This window comes from Aulostomus chinensis, chromosome 15 (assembly GCF_037954235.1).
Source record: "Aulostomus chinensis isolate RoL2024-O1b breed Wild chromosome 15, RoL_Achi_v1.0, whole genome shotgun sequence".
NCBI lineage: Eukaryota > Metazoa > Chordata > Actinopteri > Syngnathiformes > Aulostomidae > Aulostomus > Aulostomus chinensis.
The window spans coordinates 15,966,584-15,987,712 of record NC_141334.1 but is presented as its reverse complement, the minus strand read 5'-3'; the positions used below and the strand labels follow the sequence as shown (position 1 = coordinate 15,987,712).

At 42.2% G+C, this 21,129-nt stretch overlaps 1 protein-coding gene across 4 annotated transcripts in view; it reads right to left on the bottom strand.

Annotated features, from left to right (window-relative positions):
- The window catches only part of LOC147248934 (seizure protein 6 homolog), an 86,231-nt gene extending 74,814 nt beyond the window's left edge, over positions 1 to 11,417 (bottom strand). For all 4 annotated transcript variants that reach the window (XR_015119531.1, XM_086226981.1, XM_086226982.1 and 1 more), the window contains exon 1: positions 10,966 to 11,417. Coding sequence is in view for 3 of the 4 variants with exons in the window: in XM_086226981.1 (XP_086083107.1) it covers positions 10,966 to 11,044 (79 nt within the window). In the remaining variant the exon portion in view is untranslated. The remainder of the gene's footprint in view (positions 1 to 10,965) is intronic.
- Positions 11,418 to 21,129: the final 9,712 nt, after the last annotated feature.

Genomic DNA, 21,129 nt, shown 5'->3' with positions numbered 1-21,129 from the left:
TTTTTCCTTTTTTGTTGCCAAATTGACTCCATGTTTACATCCCTAATAGCCTCAAAAGGAGTAGTAGAGCCTCTACAGATGTGTACTAGATCGTATTTGTTTCACCTTTTCCTGGCACGTAGATAATATAAAGCCTCGCATAGGGAGAGGTAGAGCCTCTTCAATTAAATGGCAGCTGTGTGGGTATGTTGTTTACAGAGGATAGAAAGACGCTGACGCGGAGAGAGCATGAGTGACAGGGGATGGTGGGGAGAGTATAAAAGAAGCTTTCTATTTATAATAATCAAAAGCGGTACACCATCACGTCCGTGCTAATAATCGGAGCATCTCAGGTGTTGTGTTTGCAGCCTGTCATTGGAGGTGAACATTCTCTCTTTAATCTGACATGTTTGTGTTTAGCTGGACTTATTATGTGGCCCCGTCAAAGCACTTTCATCCAGTGAGCAAACAAATCTAGACAAGGTTTTAGCAAAGCTGGGGTAAAAAAAAAAAAAAATCTCATCACCAAAATGCACCACTTGGCTCCAGTGCAATTACCTTCTGTAAATGAAGCACAGTCTGTCCTGTGCGCCGCTCACCCTCCGCGCAGGTGGTTTGCACATACACTGTGTCAACAAAGCAGCCCGGGCCTCTGTTTGGAAGGTGTGAGGCTGTTTACCTTTGTTGATGTGTGGATTGATGAGGTGGCTGAGGCAGAGGCAGGGGCATGATGTGAATAGTTGGAGTATTAGTGTGGAAAGAGGTGTTTCCCCTCGGAGGCGGCTAACTGAGTTTGACAAAGCTGTTTCTGCTGTGAGGCTGCAGGGACGATCGCTGGCTCAGCTCCAGGAACCCCGGCTATGTGTGTGTGTGCGTGTGTGTATGCGTGTGTGTGTGTGTGTGTGTGTGAGTCTGTGTGACTGTGTGCGTGTGTGCATGCGCGCGTTCATTTGAGGTAGTGACGAAAAATGTGCAGAGACAGGAAGGATGAGGCAGCTCACAATCACATCGTTCAGGCTGTTCTTACGCACTCTTCATACTCACACCTACAAAATGTCATGCGAAAGAATTTGTTTCCAGCTCACACAATCGTGTGCCAGGAGGGAGAAGCCAGGTCGTTTGCAGTTGTTTTGTTCTGGCAGACAAACCGAGTGTTTTAAGGAAGGCGTGAGGACATTTGCCGCTGTTCTTTCTGAAAACGCTGAGTGTTTTAGCGAGGTATCGTGACAATTGCAGCTGTATTTCTGAATGTAAAACCAAGCAAAACTTTTTAGAGAAATATCAGGGAATTTGCAGCCGATTTTGGTACCAAACTGGTGTGTCGTAGAGGGCCGTTGTGGCATTTGCAGCTGTTTTGAGTTAGTTGTATTTTGAGTTTTTAACCTTGATTTTTAATCACGTTGTTTTTTTTGTCCCTGAACCTAACCAGACCTCAAGCACATCACTGCATTTTCCGCTGAAAAGACACATCCAGCAACTTCCTTGACGTTCTCTCTGCAGGAGTTTGGACAGGCACTCTGATCGGCCTTGTTGCTGAACATTCACAGAACTAAGCACCAACAATTGTGCATAAACCTTTAATAAGATCTCGTATGAATGTTTCATGAGAAAGAGGCATGGCCTAGAGGTAGAGTGGCCGTCTAGCAACCGAAGGATCCATGGTTCGATCCTCACTTCGCCTCATGACCATGTTCTAGTATCCTTGAGCAAGATACTGAGCCCCTAATTGCTCCTGATGGCCCTGCACTGGACTGGCAACCCATCCAAGTTGAACACCCCTCTCTCCCAATGTCAGCTGGGATAGGCTCCAGCCCCGCCCCGCCCCCCCAACACACACACACACACACACACACACACACACACACACACACACACACTTGCAACCCTTAATGGAAAAGCTGTATAGAAAATTGATGGATGGATGAAGATTTTTACTCTCACTAACTGGTATTCTTTACCACAAACGTGAGCAGTCATCTGGAACATACGTAACCAGCCAGCAACATAGTGCGAGGAAAAAGGTCTCTCTGCCAGGCCAAAGGACTCTCACTGACACATTTGGAGGCCTGCTTCCTCACAACAGCCAGAGAGATGAAGAGCTAGCCTGATGCACCTGTGAACACCTGGCCGACGTCTTGGGGCCGTTTCCTGTGGTCGGTTACACTGGATTTGAGTGTTTGGTAAACACGGTCAAGCTCTGGTACACCGTTCTATCACAGCCCCACTTCAGTCTCGCAGTCATACGCAGATCCAGCTGCTGCAGTGACATTATTTTAATAATTAATTTCTAAAATCAATTTGTGCTCAAATCATACTGGCATACTTTTATTTTATCAAACAAAACCTCTTAACTTTAAATATTAAAAAAAAATACAGGTAATATCTAATGAAGCACATTGTCTTTCAAGGTACCACATCAGTGTTTCTCAAACTATTTCAGGCTGAGGAACACTTAACCCATAAAAATAATAAATTTAAAAAAAACCCTCATGGACCCCCAAGTGTCCCCACAAACATGAATAGTGGTAATGTTTGCTACAGGCAAACTATAGGCTCCTCAGTGAAAGTACTTTTTTTCTGTCATTCCAAAAATAAAGACACAAAGATGTGTAACAATTATTTGAGAGCAACAGAGTGTGACGCTGGTTTGGATTGCCGCCTCACAGGTGTTTATTCTAGCTTTCTGTGTGGCATCTGTCCAAATGCATGCCGAACAGACTGAGATATGCTCTTTGTGCCACTCTTAACAGCCTAGAGAACAGACCTCTGAATGAACCCGGAGCAAAGTCGGATTAGGGGCCACCGGACGACGGATGAAGCATTATCCTTTTACTTCATCTTTAAGAAATAAGTGCTGTCATTTGCCATTAAGTTTGACACCGTTTCATCATTAAAGCTCTAGTGTGACATAATATGTCCCCCTCTTCTGGCAGTGACAGTTACTGCAAACAACTGTTCATGCATGCTTACATCATAGGCTGTAGCCTACTCTGTCCTTACTGTTGCATTTATGAAACCGTGGAGACATTATCATTTGCAATACACAACCCTGCCAAAATGATGGGTTTTACAGAGGTTGATCCATTTGATGTGAGAAGGAAGAGGCACATGATTAAATTATTCACCATATTCGTTAGCGAAGGGCTAACAGGAAAAAATATGTCAGCATCCTCTTGGTAGCAGGAGAATATCGCCACATACACAAACTAAGTGTGATCTTCGCACTATAAAAGAGAATTACAGGGATTCTTGTCACAGAGATATAAAACATTAGGCTTATTCTCAGTTTACCGAGCACATACTGAGTAAAAGCCTTGGTGCGCTTGGCAAGGATCATCCCTTCTTGTCTGTACTCCTTTTCTCTGTTTGCCTATATAATTCAGATTTAATCCAGTGAGGTGAACACAGTCAGGGCTCCTGGACTGGCTACATGCTCCTCCCCTCCCAGCTGCTGTGCCACGTTTAAGAACTGCTCCCTGGGTTAAATGAGAAGTCAAACAAGGATATTAAACCTTAAATAATAATTATAGCACCTTAAAACCAGAACATGAAATCTTTAGCAGTGTCAAAAGTTTCAGAGTTTTTAATTCAGGATATAGTCACACAACATTAGTCCAGCCAAAAGTCTTCTTACACTGCTTCTGCCAGCTTCCTAAATAACACCAGATATCACCTCATGGAGGAAGAGAGGCGGGTGTGCCAGGGTCCAGTCCAGCTGAGGCAGTGTGCTCATGACTCCCCAGCCTATTACTAACCAACAAGCTGCTTGTGCTCAGCAGCCACAGATCTCTTTGTCACTGTCAACAGAAGCTGTAGTGTGATCTGCCTCACAGAGATGCATCTGTCAGCTAGGGTCCCAACGTCATCAAGCCCCCAGGTCATTGTTAGAAAGCTAGGGGCGTAGGGATATGACTTACAGTTAAACACACTATGTGGTGTTTTATTTCTAACCCTAGACGTGCCCGAACATTGCATTTCAGCTCGTGAAACAGTAGAGTTTGTTTGGCTCTGGAAATATAAAGGAACTTTCTCCTCGATGACTGACTCCACCTGATATCAGCAATGTCACGTGAATACAGAAAATATGATGATTCTGAGAGTGGCTGGAGTGAATTAAAGCACGAGGAAAACCAGGTGACGAGATTTTAACCGTATAGGCGCGAACACACACCTTTCAAAATAAAAGCTACATATTGCAGCACATTTTAACAAAGCTGAAACCAATACTTCAGATTGCTTCATGCAATAAATGAGGGGAATAAGTCTTTGACAGGTGCTCTCAATTTAATGGTGGTCCATTCAGTTGCAGTCAAGACACACAAAGCCACAAATCACCACCAATATCAACCTCATGCGTCAGTACCAGCTGCCATTGACACGAGTGAAAAGAAGAATATCAAGAACAAACACAAACATATCCAACATACATTAAATAATGTCAATGCCAAAAAAACGTCTTCCATTGGTGTCACCTGCTATTTTCGCGCATAATCTCAAAGAAATGGCACAAATGCAAGGACCGGCTTGAAACACTAAAAGCTGTAACCCAGCAATCAATGTCCCGATCTTACAGAGGTTCCCTGCTAAGTAATCCATTCTTAAACACGTGTATTCTTTTTAGAGGGCTGCTTGCTCCTCTGATAGATGGAAAGCAGCACAATGAGATGGCTCTCCATCACCGGGAGAGACCGAAGACTTCCTTGTAACTGACAGACAATTGCCTGACCACCCAGCAGTTGCTCGGAGTGACAATGTTCGATATTTTGAAGATGGCGGTCGATGTTAGAACCTCTAAATTATACACAAGGTCCCCTGGGAGCTGGCTTCAATACATCTCACTACAGAGAAGGAGACGTGTAGCAGCCTCTCTTTCTCTCCCTCTCTCCTCCTGTGCGGACTGAGGACATCAGCTGGACCGAATTCTCGAAATGGATTTACAGAGGATATGTGGCGCTTTTCCCCACGTTGGGTCGTGACTCATTCAACAGGGATGCAATTTAAGTTCAAATCAGTCAGATATAAAATCAAAACAGATATTTGAGCCCACCGAAGAGGAAGGCAGAAAAGCTGCATCTTTAAATGAAATAACTCTACTCAGCATCCAGTTCTCTCTTCTTCGCCCGTTTGTCTTTGATTATTTTCAATTACTCCTAGAGCGACTATCCCCTTCCTTGATCTATCCACAACACCGTTATCTTTCTCTGCTACTTATAATATGTTTACTCATCCTGATGAATTCAATTACATCTTTTCAGAGGAAATTACTGTGGGGGTGGCTCAACCTGCCAGAGGTCAGCACTAACTGTGAATACTAAAACTACTCCCCCAAACACATTACACAGCCTATTACCTGCTGCTTTCCACACAGCACTCCCCGACCCTACATGAGCCTTTCCACCGCTACAGATGAAATGCTTTCTAGATGGAATCTGGCGTGGAGAAGAGGGGAAGAGTGCTGGAGCTGTCCCCAAGTCTAATCGTTTCAGAGAGCCATCCCCACTGCAGCTAGAGAACACGCCACTCCTGATTAGGGAGGTGTGTACACGGCCAGGCTGAGCGTGAAAGGTGCAGAAAGTCAGCTGGGCCTGGGGGAAGCTAAGGAGGTCGGCTCTTTTTTAGTGGGTGACTGGTGGAATCGATGAGGTGACGGGTCAAAGGCAAAGTGGAGAGAAAAGAAGTGAGCGATTAGTGCTAGACATAGCTTTATTTAGGGTTGAGTTTTTCTTTTTTATTATTGTAAAAAGCCCTCCACATGTGTCCATTCCATAGCCCCAGAATTCCTCCCAGGTTTCTGGATGATTGTGATGAGTCAAACTATTTCCTGTTGCAGAAAACCCTCTCACATAATTATTGAAACACAAGATCCCATTTAAGGTCCATTGAAGCTGTCAAAGCGATTATACAGAAAGGATGGAAAATGTGACCGTGGGGGAAAAAAAACTCTTCTCTCTACACTGTTTTCTTCAGAATCCTTTGCTTGCCTGCGTAAGGCCTCATGGCAAAATGCATTACAAGCATTACTGGGTGAAAAGATACACTGGAATCTACCTGGGGCAACAGCTCAGGGCCCAATTTATGTTGCTTTAAACACTAAAAAACAAAATGTTCTTTCAAGAGTGGAAATTGTCATTTATTTGTTTTTAAAATTTAAAAAATCAGTCTTTCATGTAAAGACTTAAAGTACGAAGAAATAGATAAAAGATAAATATATTTATGAGTGTTTTTGATTAAAAAGTGGAAAAGTTTTCAGCTTGATTAAAAAAAAAAAAAATCTGCAAAACTGCTCTCAGGTCGACTGAAACAGGAAACAAAAACCTGACTTTTATGTGAAAGAAAAATGTACGGGCTGCAGACTTAAAAATTGAATGCTGGTTTACATTCGCGCGAAATCAGATGAGCTCAGAGAGAAGCACAGCAACAGCTTCAGCATCAGAGAATCCTCAGTGAGTACTTTAATGTCAGTTCAAAACAATCGGAAATCTCGCTATTAACCATGTCAAGCACCGTTCACACTTCCTTGCCATTCAGTGCAGTCGTTAAATATATGTTAAATATTCAACCAGTTACACAAATAACAATCTTTAAAACAATTAATCTTATCTGACAACATCCCTAAGATGCAGATGTATGGGTAGAATATAATGTTACTTGAAAAATGTGGAAAGTGTAAGAAAATGATGCCTTTAATTTGACTTTTCACAAAATATGTCTCACCGCCGTGACAGACGTCTCTTTTTAACCGCACAAAGGGAGGATGTCTTCTCAGATACGTCACCATCTCTTTGTATACTTCTGAAGATCTAACAGTAGTCTCCTTCAAGAAGTAGTAGTTAGAACACCAGGGTTTATATTCTGTAGTTTAAACCAACCGCATGCCTCAGGAAGAGATACATATATGCAGCGGGGACTCACATTAGGATGCATAGAACATTCTGGTGGCGCGAGCGACACATTTGCACATGAAGAGTTGAAAATGAGTCGCATTCAGCCAAGCTGTGAGCTCCACCTAGGAGGCAGCGAAAGAGAGCGAGACAGGCACAGAGAGGGGCTGAGGCTGACAGGCGCCAAGCCTTGAAGAGGGGCATTCTGGCATAATGACTCTCATTTACCATTGACAGGCCTTGGGAAAGTTAAACTAATTATGACAGCACACAGATGCTGAATAGCCCTTGATGAAGTTAATCACTAGCAATCCAACAAGCAGGTGTTGAGTGATTTCTGGTTCCTCCCCTGGAATTATAGGACGGTCCCATTTTTCAAGCGTGCAATCTACGGTACAGCAGATTTATGCTGCTTCATTCCAGTCATTTTGCAGTATGAGAACATGAAAAACTCCTCCAACGCTATAACTACTCTTTTAATAGTCAGTCTCATGCAAATTTTGAGTTTACTGATTAATTGAAAAGAGCACATTTGTTTTAGACGTAAGAGGGGCTACGAATGAGGAATAAGCTCCTCCGGTGATCACAATCATTATGTGTTTTAGCTTGTTTTTAATATTTAAGAGATGCCGGCCTCCTGTGAGCTTCAACATCGTTTTGTTGGGGTTTTTTTGGGGGGTTTTTTTGCATGTTAATTAGAATTAGAAAGATTCATCAGATATTCTCAATCTCCTGTATCCAATTGGAGCGCTGACGGATAATCGCCTGCTCTTAAACAACAAAGACATACATAAAGTCTCATTATTAATATCCGATTTACTATCGGATCCATCTATGAAACATTCTTCAAACCCATAATGGCATGTCAAGGAGAGCTCTGTCAATGAAGACGAGGAGCTCATAACTCATTTAATGAGCTTTTGGAAACATCCCTTTCTCTCCAACTCCCAGATCCCTGATGATCACTGTTAACAGGCGGAGATAATGTGTAAGCATAAAGATAATAGGCCCAGCTGAACGTCATTAAACCGGGTTCAACTCGCCGAGCGCTGCAGCAGGAGCCAACAAAAACTCACCATCACACTCACTGATGCATGGTTGGCTATTAAATATCTATAAGGAATCGATTAGGAATAATAATGGGATTATCTGCAATAGAAGATGTCAATTATTATTATTAATTTAGAGAGGCTTTTTATAAAAATTTAAAAAGAGAGAATATAAATGATGAACATAGATTCAGTCCCTGTGATGATTTTGAGTGATTTATTTATTCATGAGCTTCACTGTATTTTCAGGAAACTCGCACACGGATCCACCTTCAGGAAAACGAATGGAACTGCCATTTGCCAAAATACAGCAGATCCACATAATCACTTTTGTTTGTTTGTTTGTTTGTTTGTTTGTTTGTGTCACACAGCATAACGTTCACACAACATTTCTGCCCAAGAACCTGTTGCAATCATCAATGTTTCTGCTGATCACAAAATTACTGCAATCTAAGTTACATATTTGATTATATTGAATATCTGAAGTCACCAACATTATTCAATTTATGTATTTTGGGGGGGTGCTTTTTTTTTTTTTTTTTTTACATCTGATTTATTTACATGTGTTTGTTGCTTCGTCATGTCCCCTTGCGTTTGATTCATTTTGGTTCCCACCCGCAGTTGTTGTGATGGAGACGGCAGAGAACGTGACTGCCACCTCCAACCAAATGTGCGGAACCAGAATTTCACTCTAAATGTAAAGAAAACTACACAACTTTCACTGACAACGACTGAGTCAGTGCATCCCCACAGCACAACACGAGGGAAAAGAACAGTAGACAGAGAGCTAAACGGAAGAGTGGACATAAAGAACTGAAGAGTCAGAAGGCATTACGGGACATTAAGTTAAACTTCGCAGTTGTGATCATTCATGTTGAGTATTTATATTAGTAATCAGTGCCTTCTGACTAACTATTGATGTCCTGTCACTTCTCGAGTGTGAAATCAATCCTGACTCACAAAAGCGGCACAAGTGTAAATTGAACGTAAAAGAATACAAGAAACGATCACGTGTCAGTTGAATTACCTTTTACGATATTTAAGATGCATTATGACTCGAATTATTACCCCGGCAGTTGCACTCGTCTTTTTTCAACGGCGTGAATGTGCACAGCGCATCACCAGTGAAGTAGACGGATGCACGTTTGCGCTCTCTGCTCGGTGACAAACCGAAGCAAGTTCACAGCAACAAACGTCGCCACAAATGAGAGATTAAGACCTTTCTTCTTCTTCCTCCTCCTCCTCCTCCTCCTCCTCCTCCTTCCAAACCTAAAGCTCACTCATTCTTGCACACACATGAAAAACTTCTGACAATGGCAAAAACATCAAACCCTGAAGGATTAAAAATTGAAGTGGCCCACCTTGGAGAATGCACTAAGACGTGCTGGCTAAGCAACTGCAGAGAATTCACTAATGGAAGCAATAAAATTTTATTTTGCTCTAAAAATAGTGCACCGTGCATTTTTTTTCGCTCCCTTCTCCCCAGAGTTTTGAGCAGAGAGTGCACAGTGAAGGTATATGTTCTCAGGCTATGTGAAACTGTGTAAAGAAAAGGAAAAAAATCACATTTTGTCTGCTACAGCTTGAAGCTCTACTGTGCCAAGTTCCGTTGCTGAGTTTGTGTTTACTCAGTCAAGGTAATTTAAACAATGTAAAATGTCTTGTGAGTGTGTTAGACAATAGAGCGAAGGATTGGATTTGCACTTTGGAAGGTTATGAAACTCTACACAGGAGCAATGCAGCACATTTTCCTCCACTGGAGATTCAATCAGTCAATTTTTCGTCGATACTGTAAAATATTGTGCCAGGCGTACACGCTCCAGAATCACACCTCCCTTTAGATGGGCTGCTAAGCAGTGAATGAGACAGCCTGGGAGATGCGAGCTCATTTTCACAGTTATTACATTGTGCAGTAATCACTTGGTCTGCAAAAAAATAATACCCCCCCAAAAAAAAAAAAATGTTGTGTTTTTTTCTTCACTAGAAACCGACAGCTCCTGAGGAAGGCCTCCTCGAAGGGGGCTGAAGAAAAGCACCACAAATATACTGAGTCTTTGTGTAAATAAAGGTGCAACAAAAAAAAAAAGACAAAGAGAAAAATAGTTCCCAACTATGAATTCTACTCTCATGTAAAAAGTGCACATTGGCTGACAAAGTTACAGTATGTTCTATGATATATTCTAAAAGTCATTTATTGCATGTTGGGAAGACATTCTATCTGGAAGTGGCTCCTGTTTTTTTGCCGGACAATCAAGATGACAAATGAAGAGGAGAAAGTGATGGTGCGACAGAGAGCGGCTTATGATGATGAAGAGAGGGCAGATGCACGTTACAGAAATAATTAGGACAAGGCCAGTGTGCATGAATCTATCTCCACTTCCCACAAGCACTCAACTGTGTCAAACAGCTTGGTCAATAATCTTCAGCAATTCCTGAGGATTAGAGTCTTATTACCGAGCACCGTCTGTCACACGGAGCTCGGTGGCCAAAACAAGTCACTTCATGGCTGTTTACTGCGTGTTTCAATAAATTAACAAACATCTCACTGAGGAGTTTGAGTGTGTGTGTGTGTGTGTGTGTGTGTGTGTGTGTGTGTGTGTGTGTGTGTGTGTGTGTGTGTGTGTGTGTGTTGAAGCACTATAAAGAAGTAAGTTGTCATCCACGGTATAATGTTACACGATACATATTCTATAAAATCAGAGGATCTATATTAGAACTTGTGATTAAGAGTGTGCATGTGTGTGTGTGCATGTGTGCAAGATGGGACCACGTGGAAGCTTATTTCTGATTAATTGTGTGTTTATTTGCAGCTCAGTAGCTGGATATTGAAGAAAAAAATAATTACGAGAATGGTTTTTGTTTGCAAGATTTTAAACCACTGTTATTGCGTGTTCTATTTCCTATAGCCGACTTCAGATTCAAATAAAGCACTTCCACACACACTTGTGGACCAGATGTCACCGCGCACCTTCTTCTCCCCTCGCTTTGTTTAGTTGGACGGGAACAAGTACACCGGAACAATCCCCACAAAGTCGCTGCGAGAGCCAAGTTCTTACCTTGCCCTTGTGTGTTGGCCACAGCGGCAGCAAGAACCAGAACCGCTAAGAGGGTCTTCATTTGACAGTCTTGTCTCATATCTACTAAAGTCGGGGTCGCTTTCCGCGGAGCTACAGAATACGTCCTTGTGATGAAGAAAAAGATTACTTCCTGGGCATGAAGAGAGAGAGAGATAGAGAGAGGGGAAAAAAGAAAAAGAAGCGAGATAAAGACAAACAGATCCGTGCGCGTCAATGTCCTTTAAAGACTGAACGCTGGGTCGAGGGTAATGATCAGGTGGATTGCGGAGGTCCCTCTTTCGTTAGGACGCGCAGGGAGCGGATTCGTGGCGGTGTGAGTGTTGGAGTGTCGGCACATGGAGAGAGAAAAAGGCTGCTGAGGCTTCAGCACCGCGGACAGCTCCTAGCGTCAGCCGGCGGTGTAACAGCCTCCTCAGCCCAGATGATTCGAAGGAGTTGGATCACTCCTCTCTGCGTGCTCGCTCGTCCTGTAGAACTGAGCATAGAGTCGCCACATCTATATTTTTATTTATTTGCGTATTCATTTATGCGCATCAACAGTTACGATCAGGTTCAAATATCACTGCTGTGTTTGGTCGTTTGTATCCTTTTTGTTAATAACTTTCTAGTTTCACGGATGAGTCTTGTTAGTTACAGCTTTTTATTGATCTGCAGTTCACCCCTCTGTACTGGATCATAACATCAGTCGCATAAATGTCACTTTTTTGTCGAATAAAGTTTATATCTCAGGGTTGGATTCTTTTTTTTCGAGTGTCTTGGAAGACAATTGTTCTTCGAAGATTAAAGCTTTGATCTTAAACAGCTCACTTTGGGTAAAGCTACTTAGTATATCAGAAAACATCAAAAGCAAAACAAAAAAAAGTTTCCTTGGTTCAATCAGTGTGCAAGTAACCAACGTGAACTAATTCCCTGAACTCCGACGAGCTCAAAACTTACGTGACCTCTGACCTTTCGGTGGAGGCTGAGGGAGACTAAGCAGTCGATGTAGAGTTACATCATTGTGATCATGTATAATTCATCCACTCATTCTACATAAGTGATTCATGGAAACTGTTCAAAACAAGATGTCAGACATGATGTCATTTCGTCCAGAGTGAGAATGAAGGAACAACACTGCGTATTTAAGGTGAGGTTGTAGATGATACAACAAGAAGTGTGCATTTACAGACACTGCAAGACAGAGAAGAACAACATCCAAATAAGAGCTGTTAGGAGATAAGAATAAAGTCAGTCATGACAGTCAAGGCTTTTGAAGTCGGAATGTATCAAAGACACTAAAAAAAAGTATATGTAAGCTATTTTTAAAAACGAGACTGCTATAAATAGAATGTATTGAGTTGATCAGTAATGTCTTTACCTGCGCCACGTGTGATGTGTTCTTATCAGTGCATGGATGAATGTCACACTGTATGTAGCGCCACTGGCCCCTGAGCGACAGTGGATTAACATAAATGTAATTCACTGCAGAAATACAACATGTATGTGTGTCATTGTCATCTCACACGAGTAAATCCTCCTACATCGGTTCTTCTTCTTCTTTTTTTTTTACGCGGACTTTTCACTTTCCATTCAGCTTCAGTTTGACTTTGCCTGCCTCTTTCTCCTCTATCACTGCACCAGTATTTCTCTTTTTCTTCTAAATTTATCTCTCTGTGCCTCCCCCCCCCCCCCCACACACACACACCCTCACACATACACACACACTCCTACATCTCCAAGCATGGGACACTCCTTGCATCACTCCCCTTACTCCCTCTGGTCTGACTCAGAAGCTGCTCTAATAGTGCAACTTTCCCTTTAGTGAAGCACGGCAGAGCCATAAAGCAGCCCTCAGGTCTAGTTGGCAGCCAGATGGTTGCAGCCGAGCTTTCATTCTGCTAATGGGTAGGGGGGCCGAACAGTTAATGAAAGTCAGACCCTTGAAATGAAATGACCAATGTCCCAAGGTAATGAGGCACACTTGGGTGGCGAGCTTTTACAAGCATTAAGGTAATCTTAGATGGCAGGATTATGTAAAAACATCTAATGATGTTCATTAAAAAGCTACGGACTGAATGATTATTACAGGGTCTGTTCAGCTAACCAACGCTCCGCCACTGACTCAGAGTCAGCGTCTGTGATATTTAGATTGACTACTGGCTAAGTACTCCATCCAAGCACGACCGCGTGCCAAATGCTATCAATGAGTCTCCCACACAGCATTACAACCTACAAATTACAGCCCATATTACAGTCACAGGCCGCGACAATATCACAGCCACCGCGCTCACAAATGCATGCTGGGCTAATCATCGTGCATTACACTCGCAGCGAGGAACTGTGACCTCTTTCAGCCAACAAGCACAATTAGAGCACTGTCCTAAAATGCGTCCACTGTTATTTACAGCTATTTGCCTTGCATTAGGCCACACCAATCACACCCTCACTGTCACCACCAGAGGTTTATGATTTACAGAGTGAATAATATGTGGAGGTATTGGAAATAATGTACAGAAGTACAACATTTATACATATACACACTATTTACTGTAAACATCCATTGGCCTGAGCGTGATTTGTTGTACAAAGACAGGAATCTCTTGTATTGATTCCCTGCAAGAGAAACATGATTTTCTTTGATGATTACTGGAATGTGTGTTTGTCTGTTGTTGTTTTTTTCTTAAAAGCAACTAAAAAGAATACACTTCAAAGAAACGTATTTCTCACAACAGTAAAATGACTGTTTTTTTTATGTATTTTTATGAACAAACGTTCTAATTTCGATTTCTTTTGTCAGCATGTCTCTATTATTTCATCACATCAGTTGTCTTGTCATTAGCGAGAACAACAAGAACAGTACAAAGGAACTTCAGTTTTACTACAGAAACCTGAAAACCGTCTTGCCTGCAGTTTATCATATTTCTCCCACATAAATTAAAAGAACATCCTGTTATTTTTCCCCAATGCACTACATGAACTGACTGCAGAATATTTATTCACATTTATCACTGTTTGTGAGACTTTCCTGCACTTTGTGCAAATGGAGAGAACAAGCTGAGAGTTTGATCCATATAATCCATATTCCTGTTGAGAGGCAGACTAACACGAGAACAAAACAGGGCTCTGCACAGAGGCGAGGTGTTTTTTTGTTTTTTTTGTTTCAGTGTCCAAGTATATCTGAGAATTGCTGTTTTAAAAGGAACATTTTGCAAAATGTACGTATTTACCACCCCACCCCCCCACCCCCCAGTGTCTCTCTTCTGCTCTGCATTAGGGAACCCACTGGTTAGCTCAGCATAATTAATGATTGTGGATGGGAAATGTTAGCATACCAGTGTCAAAGTCATCACATGAACAAGGATTAGGATCTCTCGTACTATGTCGGCTATGATGAGTAGCAGCAGTCGCTCTTCTTGTCCTCAAATGTTTTAAAGGCTGTTACAATGGGGTTTTTGAGGCGCTGCGTCAAATCACTGCGCCCAGTCAGAGAAGTACTTCCGAAAATGCGTCAGTCTCTAAACAGAATTTGTCTTTTAAATGTTATTTCATGTAGAATAAAGTGCAAAACCCAAGTGTATTTGAAGGCTTTTGACAGCCATGCTAACACTTCCCATCCACTACCATTCACTGTGCTGAGCTAAATCTTCTTTTCTGTCCCTGAAGCGTATGGTGAATAAGAATACTTCCCAAAAAGTTAATTTTACTAGAATTTATCCTGCATCCAGTTTTGACACATCAAGACCAAAACCCCCCCCCCCCAAAAAATCTAAATGAAAGCTGCACCCTAAAAGATATTAGATTTCAAAACAAATACATTTAAAAAATGAATAAACCGTCCTGTCATCATTGTAGATAAATAAAAAAATGACATATAAATGCGGCATGCCACCGCTCAATTATCAGACTGACAAAAATAGCATGCAGTAATTGGATTTCAATGTTATTCTTTTCTCCAGTCTAGTTTTTCTCTTCGCACAACTCATCCATGGTATCATTTTCAAATGCGTTGCTTCCTCTTTGGATCTTCAAAATGATGATCTATTTCAAGAGTCGGTGATGGTACCTGTAAATAGGAGACCATTCCATGTTTGCTGACGTGAATCTAACAGCCACTGTGAAGCACCATGAATGTATCACATCTGTTTGTTTAATTTAATTTATTGTTTCCCCTCTTATCTCGTCTGTATACTGGTTGTTACTGTAACGACCCATTTTCTCCATAAATATCTTGACTTGCCGATGCCTGCGAAGCATAAACAGTTCAGCATTTGTTTGTAGCATTGCACTGTCGCCCCCCCCTCCATTGGTGGAATACTTCCTCCTGGCAGAGCCCAGTTAATTACACATTCCTCATTAGCATGTATTGGAAAAGAACTCCCTCTGAGCAAGTCAAATGCACAGTAGACAGTTTCTCAAAGCTTTCTTTACACATCCATTTTTCTGCAGGAGAAAAAGAAGACAGAGGGAGGGGTGAATGGGGGGTAGTTTATCAAGATCTTGCTGACCTTTGACCTTAAAAAATTTCACATCCGCCTCATGGATTTGTAACTGTGCTGGAAGAGGTTCTGTTGGAAGGAACATTTCTCTGAGCTTCCAATCTGTGTGTATGCAATCTTGTGCTCCCAACAGTTGATGTGACCCAGAAGACTGATTAGCATCTTGTAACCCCCCCCCCCTCCCATCACCACCCCTATCAGACGGCGAGGAGGCTGAAGCGGTGTCGTCTCACTCATGCAGGGCGGACTATATGCTAATAGGCCCGAAAGGATTCCCATGCCCAGGGCTGTCATTTTGACAACTCCAAAATGAACACAGCGCTGGAAATTTTCACCACCTGCAGTAATAACATTCAGGATACAAGGAAATGTGTCGTCAGTTGAGTGGAAACAGCTAAATTAATGACAAATGTAATTAGAGCATAGCTGTGTAGATATGGCCGGAATTACTGCTGCAGAGGGAAACTCTATTTTGTTTAACCGTACTCTGTCTTCACAGAGGCATTTCAAGTGACTGTTCTAAGTCCATATGTTTATTAAAGCAAAGGGCCAGAGGGGTATGTGCGCTACCACACAATCAACTGTTTACATAGCAACAAATACCCACACACAAAGGCAGAACACCCATGGCACACTGATCTGGCAGGAACACACACAAAAGGATTCCAACGCTTGAAAATTGGCATGTTTTTTCCCTGCGTATGCGCGCAAATAAAGCTTTTATAGGTGCTCTGACATGATGTCCCATACTTTTACATCTCTGTTCACCGTTCCTCCTCCTCCCCTCATTGTGCACCCCTCCCTCTCCTTGACCTTCTCTTTTCATTAGTCAGAGCGTGTCTCATGCCTCTGAGCATGCTGATAGTGCACAGCTCCAAGGCTGCATTTATCAAGATGATAAAGCACTCTCAGACAACAGCCAAGTATCTCAAGGCCAGTGGAAGCCGTCCCTGACAAGTGACAACAAGTCACACAAACAGCCCCACCTCCATCCTCCCGATCCTCCCCCTCCCGCCGCCGTCAGCCACATAACACGCTTAGCTAGTCACAGGTTGGTGCCTTATGTCACATGATCCCCCTAATGAGAAGTTAAGTGCAGATAAAGGCGGGCAATTGTGTAAGACAACAGATCTTCCCTCACCCACGCACACACACTTTTCCTTCACGCACGCACACTCCCCTTCCACGCACAAACACACATACACACAGATGTCTTTTGTGTGCTTGGGTTCAGCAACATCATCTTAAATTGTGCAGACCCTGAGTTGCTGAATAAAAAGTCTCCCTACTTAAGCTTTCATCCTCCTCCTCCCTCACAGAACCCTGCACAGAAATCACTGCTAAGCACTCAAACTGACAACAGCGATGATGGGGACGTTTTGTTATTCCCTTTAAAAGGTATCAGCAATTGTTCCAATACGAGACAATTGTTTCTTTTTTGTCCTTCTATTGTTTTCTCGCTACTCTTTGCTTGTCACTGTCAAATTCCATTTGAATGTCATTATATTCTTATTATATTAAAACGCATGTTCAATTAGAATAATAAAGCAAATTGCTCCTGGAGAGCCATTTTTAATGAGAAGGTTCAAAAGGCAATTTCACTTTATTGCTGCTGAGTATGATTTCTTTTGTACCTTCCAGCAAAAACTGTTCAGGCCTGCCTGTCTGTCTCCATCGTGCACTTACCGTGCACACACACACACACACACACACACACACACACACACACACACACACACACACACCTCAAGTGACAGTCTGACTATGCAAAGGCATTCTATACATACTTCAACAACCTTATACTGTACATTTCCATTTTGTACAACTTTTATCGACATAATTACACTATACTTTTGACTTCACTGCAAACCATCAGCCAATTCTTATCTCATCTCCTTCTCCTAAGGATGAAATTTACTTTTTTCAAACAAAAATAAAAGCCGTTGTGGCAAGAAAGGGCTCTGTGAGGCTTGTGAAGAGCTGTAATGATAGCAATCTCTACCAACTGCTGAAAAAAAGGCAACTGGTTGCAATTGGAATCCTTGACGTGTTTTGGGATGACTCAATCTTCTAACTGTCTTGTTGAAGAAGTCGAGTCGTGAAGCCAGCGGGGGGGGGGGGGGGGGGGGGTGATGGGTACACAGATAATAAAGGACTTCTTTCAAGTGTGTCTCAAATGCCAAATGTCAGGAAGGATGGATGGTTACGCTCTACCTTTCTTTTTAATCTTCTCCAGAAGCTCCCTGACAAGCCAGTTTAAAACTTTGATACATTTTTTTAATTTAAGAATCTATTTTTGACACCTTGAAGCTATTTTTGTTTTGTTTTGTTTTAATGACTTCCTTTAAACAATGGGGGGAAAAAACCCAGCAGAGACCCATTTTTTTTGGACACACGTGATAACAAGGCATGTTGATGAGCCGTGCTTCCTCTTCGAATGTTAATATCATGTCCTGTTAGATTTTTGCCAGTCCTCTTTTAATTGAAATTTGTTCATTTTGTGATTTTTGGTTTATACTTCCTATTGCTTTGATTCTTGACTGTTAATCCTGATATGAGGGACAGTCTGGGTTTTCTGTTTCAAAAGGGGAGTTGATATAAATTTGAAAGAGAGGGGGAACTTCTGGTTTCTTATGAAGAGGGGTCACTTAAACTCTGAGCTGGTTACTATAGTAACTGAGTCCCTGAAGCTAACCCGGTTGGGAGCTGACTTTCTTCCCTCTTAAAGACCCAGAAACACGTTTCATTTCCTCTTTCATTTATTCAGATCGTTTCAACACGTGTCTTCGTGGAGCTTAAAAATCCAGCTTAAAAACTGCATCCATATATAAAACACACAGTTCTTTTTTGTCAAACATTGTGTCACATATCAAATAGGATGTTTTTATTTTGTATTTACTTGCTTCCACACGCCTTTTTCGCTCGCGGTATTGCACTTTAATGAAAGTAAATTTTGTCTTCAATGGTATTTCATCATTTTCACCTGTAATTTGATAGGTTTTTTTTTCGATTTCCTCCCATGCCAATTCTCTCCCTCCCTTGACGCTGCTGCAGTTCTCTTTTATTTTTCAACAAATCTGTTCATATCGGCAGTTATGTACGCATGAGGATTTTTCATTCCAAGAAGGTCAAGTGTGCTGAGTTATTTTTTGTTAGCAGTTGCCATAGTGATTTGTTTACTTTTACCAACAGCTAACGTTACTCATCACCACAGTTAAGCTTTGGGTTTCCTATTGATTGACGACGTTGCCTGTATTAACCTCTGGCGTCTGGGTTAACCACATTCTGAGGACACATGAACGCTTGGTAATGATTCATGAGTTTAGATACATTTTGAGCCTTGGGAAAAACAAACAAAACATGAAAACATATGAAACTTGAGTTAACTAAAGACTTTATTTCAGACTGAAACCCCCTTGAACTCATTCCTCACTCATTTGTTTGTATGTGTGTGTGTGTGTGTGTGTGTGTGTGTGTGTGTGTGTGTGTGTGTGTGTGTGTGTGTGTGTGTTTTCCATCCATCCATCCATCGTCATCTTCCGCTTATTCCTACACATTAAGGGTCGCGTCAACGTGCCAGAGGCGGGGTTCACCCTGGACAGGTCGCCAGTCCATCACAGGGCCAACATAGAGAGACGAACAACCATTCACACTCACAGTCACACCTACGGTCAATTTAGAGTATCAATCAGCCTAGTCCCCAATTGCATGTTTTTGGATGGCGGGAAGAAGCCGGAGTACCAGAGAGAACCCACGCAGACACGGGGAGAACATGCAGACTCCACACTGAAAGATCCCGTGCCCGAGCCAGGACTCGAACCCGGAACCTTCAGTGCTAACCACTGCACCACCGTGCAGCCTGTGTGTGTGTTTTCCAACCTATTTTATTTTGTCCTTGTCGTTCTTTTCTCTGAGTTGCCAAAACCATTTTGGTTTTAACTTTTTTACTTTTCGGCTCGGGCAGGTACGGATGCACATTTATCTTTTAGAATGAAAACAAAATTGGTTTTGCAGTAATTCTATATTCGTCACTTCCTTTATACACCACGATGCTCTAATCCTGCTCGGTTGCAGTTTGTTTTTTTTTGTCTTTCCATACAAGGTTGTTTCTATATACTCCAGATCTCATAGCCCTATAGATGTTTAACTCTCACCTTTGTCTGATCGGCTGCACTTCGATTACTGAATCAAGGAACAGAAAAACTCAAAGCAACAGTTCCACAGATACATCTCATGGCTGGTGACCGTGCCGGTGTTATCATGTATATTTCACATCCTGAGCTCCCCGATACGCTCACTCTCTGACATCTCTGCAGAAGAATAAATCTCTTCACCGGTGTTGTGAACTGCCAGCTGTTCTCCACTCATGACAGTGACATGACGGTTCAAAACACAGCTAAGAAAACAGCCCATTCCTCCGGAGCGACTATTTGTTAAGAGTCGCAGAAAAGAAATGCCGGGGCTGATGAAATACTGAGGGTGTTTTCTAAATGCTCATAACTCACTTTTTACATCTTCACTATGATATCAAAAGATGAGTTTCCTACAAATCCACCCAACGGTGAAATAAATGGCCTTTTTTTTTGTGACATTGCTCCGTCTGCTTCCCTTTCGCCCTACTAAAGGCAATATTTTGCCTACAACAATCTCAAAGATGACCCAGAGACATGACATTTGCAGAGACTGATTTATTTTTTAGGCCTGCCTTGATGATTTCCTCAGAGGTCTGGTTCTCATCCCAGACGTGACATCACATGTCACTTGTAAGTAAATATTGTCTCCCCGTGTCATGTGGGTTCATTTAAGCTCAGACTAATCCTTCAAACCACTTCGCACTGCAGCAAAAACAGCAGGTGCAATAAAATAGTTAAAGTTGTAAAAAATAGAATTACACCTTTTCTATACCACTTATCTGTTAAGCGTCGAGGGGGGGGGGGCTGGAGCCTATCTCAGCTGACTTCGGGTGAGAGGCGGGGTTCACCCTGGACAGGTCGCCACGCCACTCCATCGCGAGGCCAAAACATAGAGACAGACAACCATTCACACTCACAGCCACGCCTACGGTCAACTTAGAGTCACCGATTAACCTAACTTGCACATCTTTGGACTGTTGGAGGAAGCCGGAGTACCCAGAGTGAACCCATGCAGGCACAGGGAGAACATGCAAATGGCTTGAACCTCCTTGCTGTGAGGCGACAGTGAGAACCACTGCAGCATTGCACCACTACTATTAGTATTACTGATAGTATTGTTACCATTCTGCTGAATGGCCCCAGTTTTCCTGACCCTGGCCACCCTTCTGCCGGAGGGTTTGTTGCCCTGACCTTTGGACTCTGGGACAATTTCTTCATAAAAAAAAAACAAAAAACCTCTAAATCTTAGCTTTTATCCATCCTCAAACAAAAGTTGTGATTATTTTTCCTAAAATACCAGCTCATAAGTTAGTTGAGAGAGACAACGTGTATTATTTTAAACTTAGTGTGGTTAGTTAGTCTGGTTTTGTTCAAAGCTTTCCAGGTGAGTCTCCCCTCTTGGCAGTCACCATGGTAACCCCTTCAGGTGTGTATTTCAAAGTAGGAGACCAAGCTCCAGTAAGAGTGAGTTGAAGAGCTTTTACATAAAGTGGCATTATTTTGTTTATCGCTTTTTTGTCGATCAAGTGGTCGAG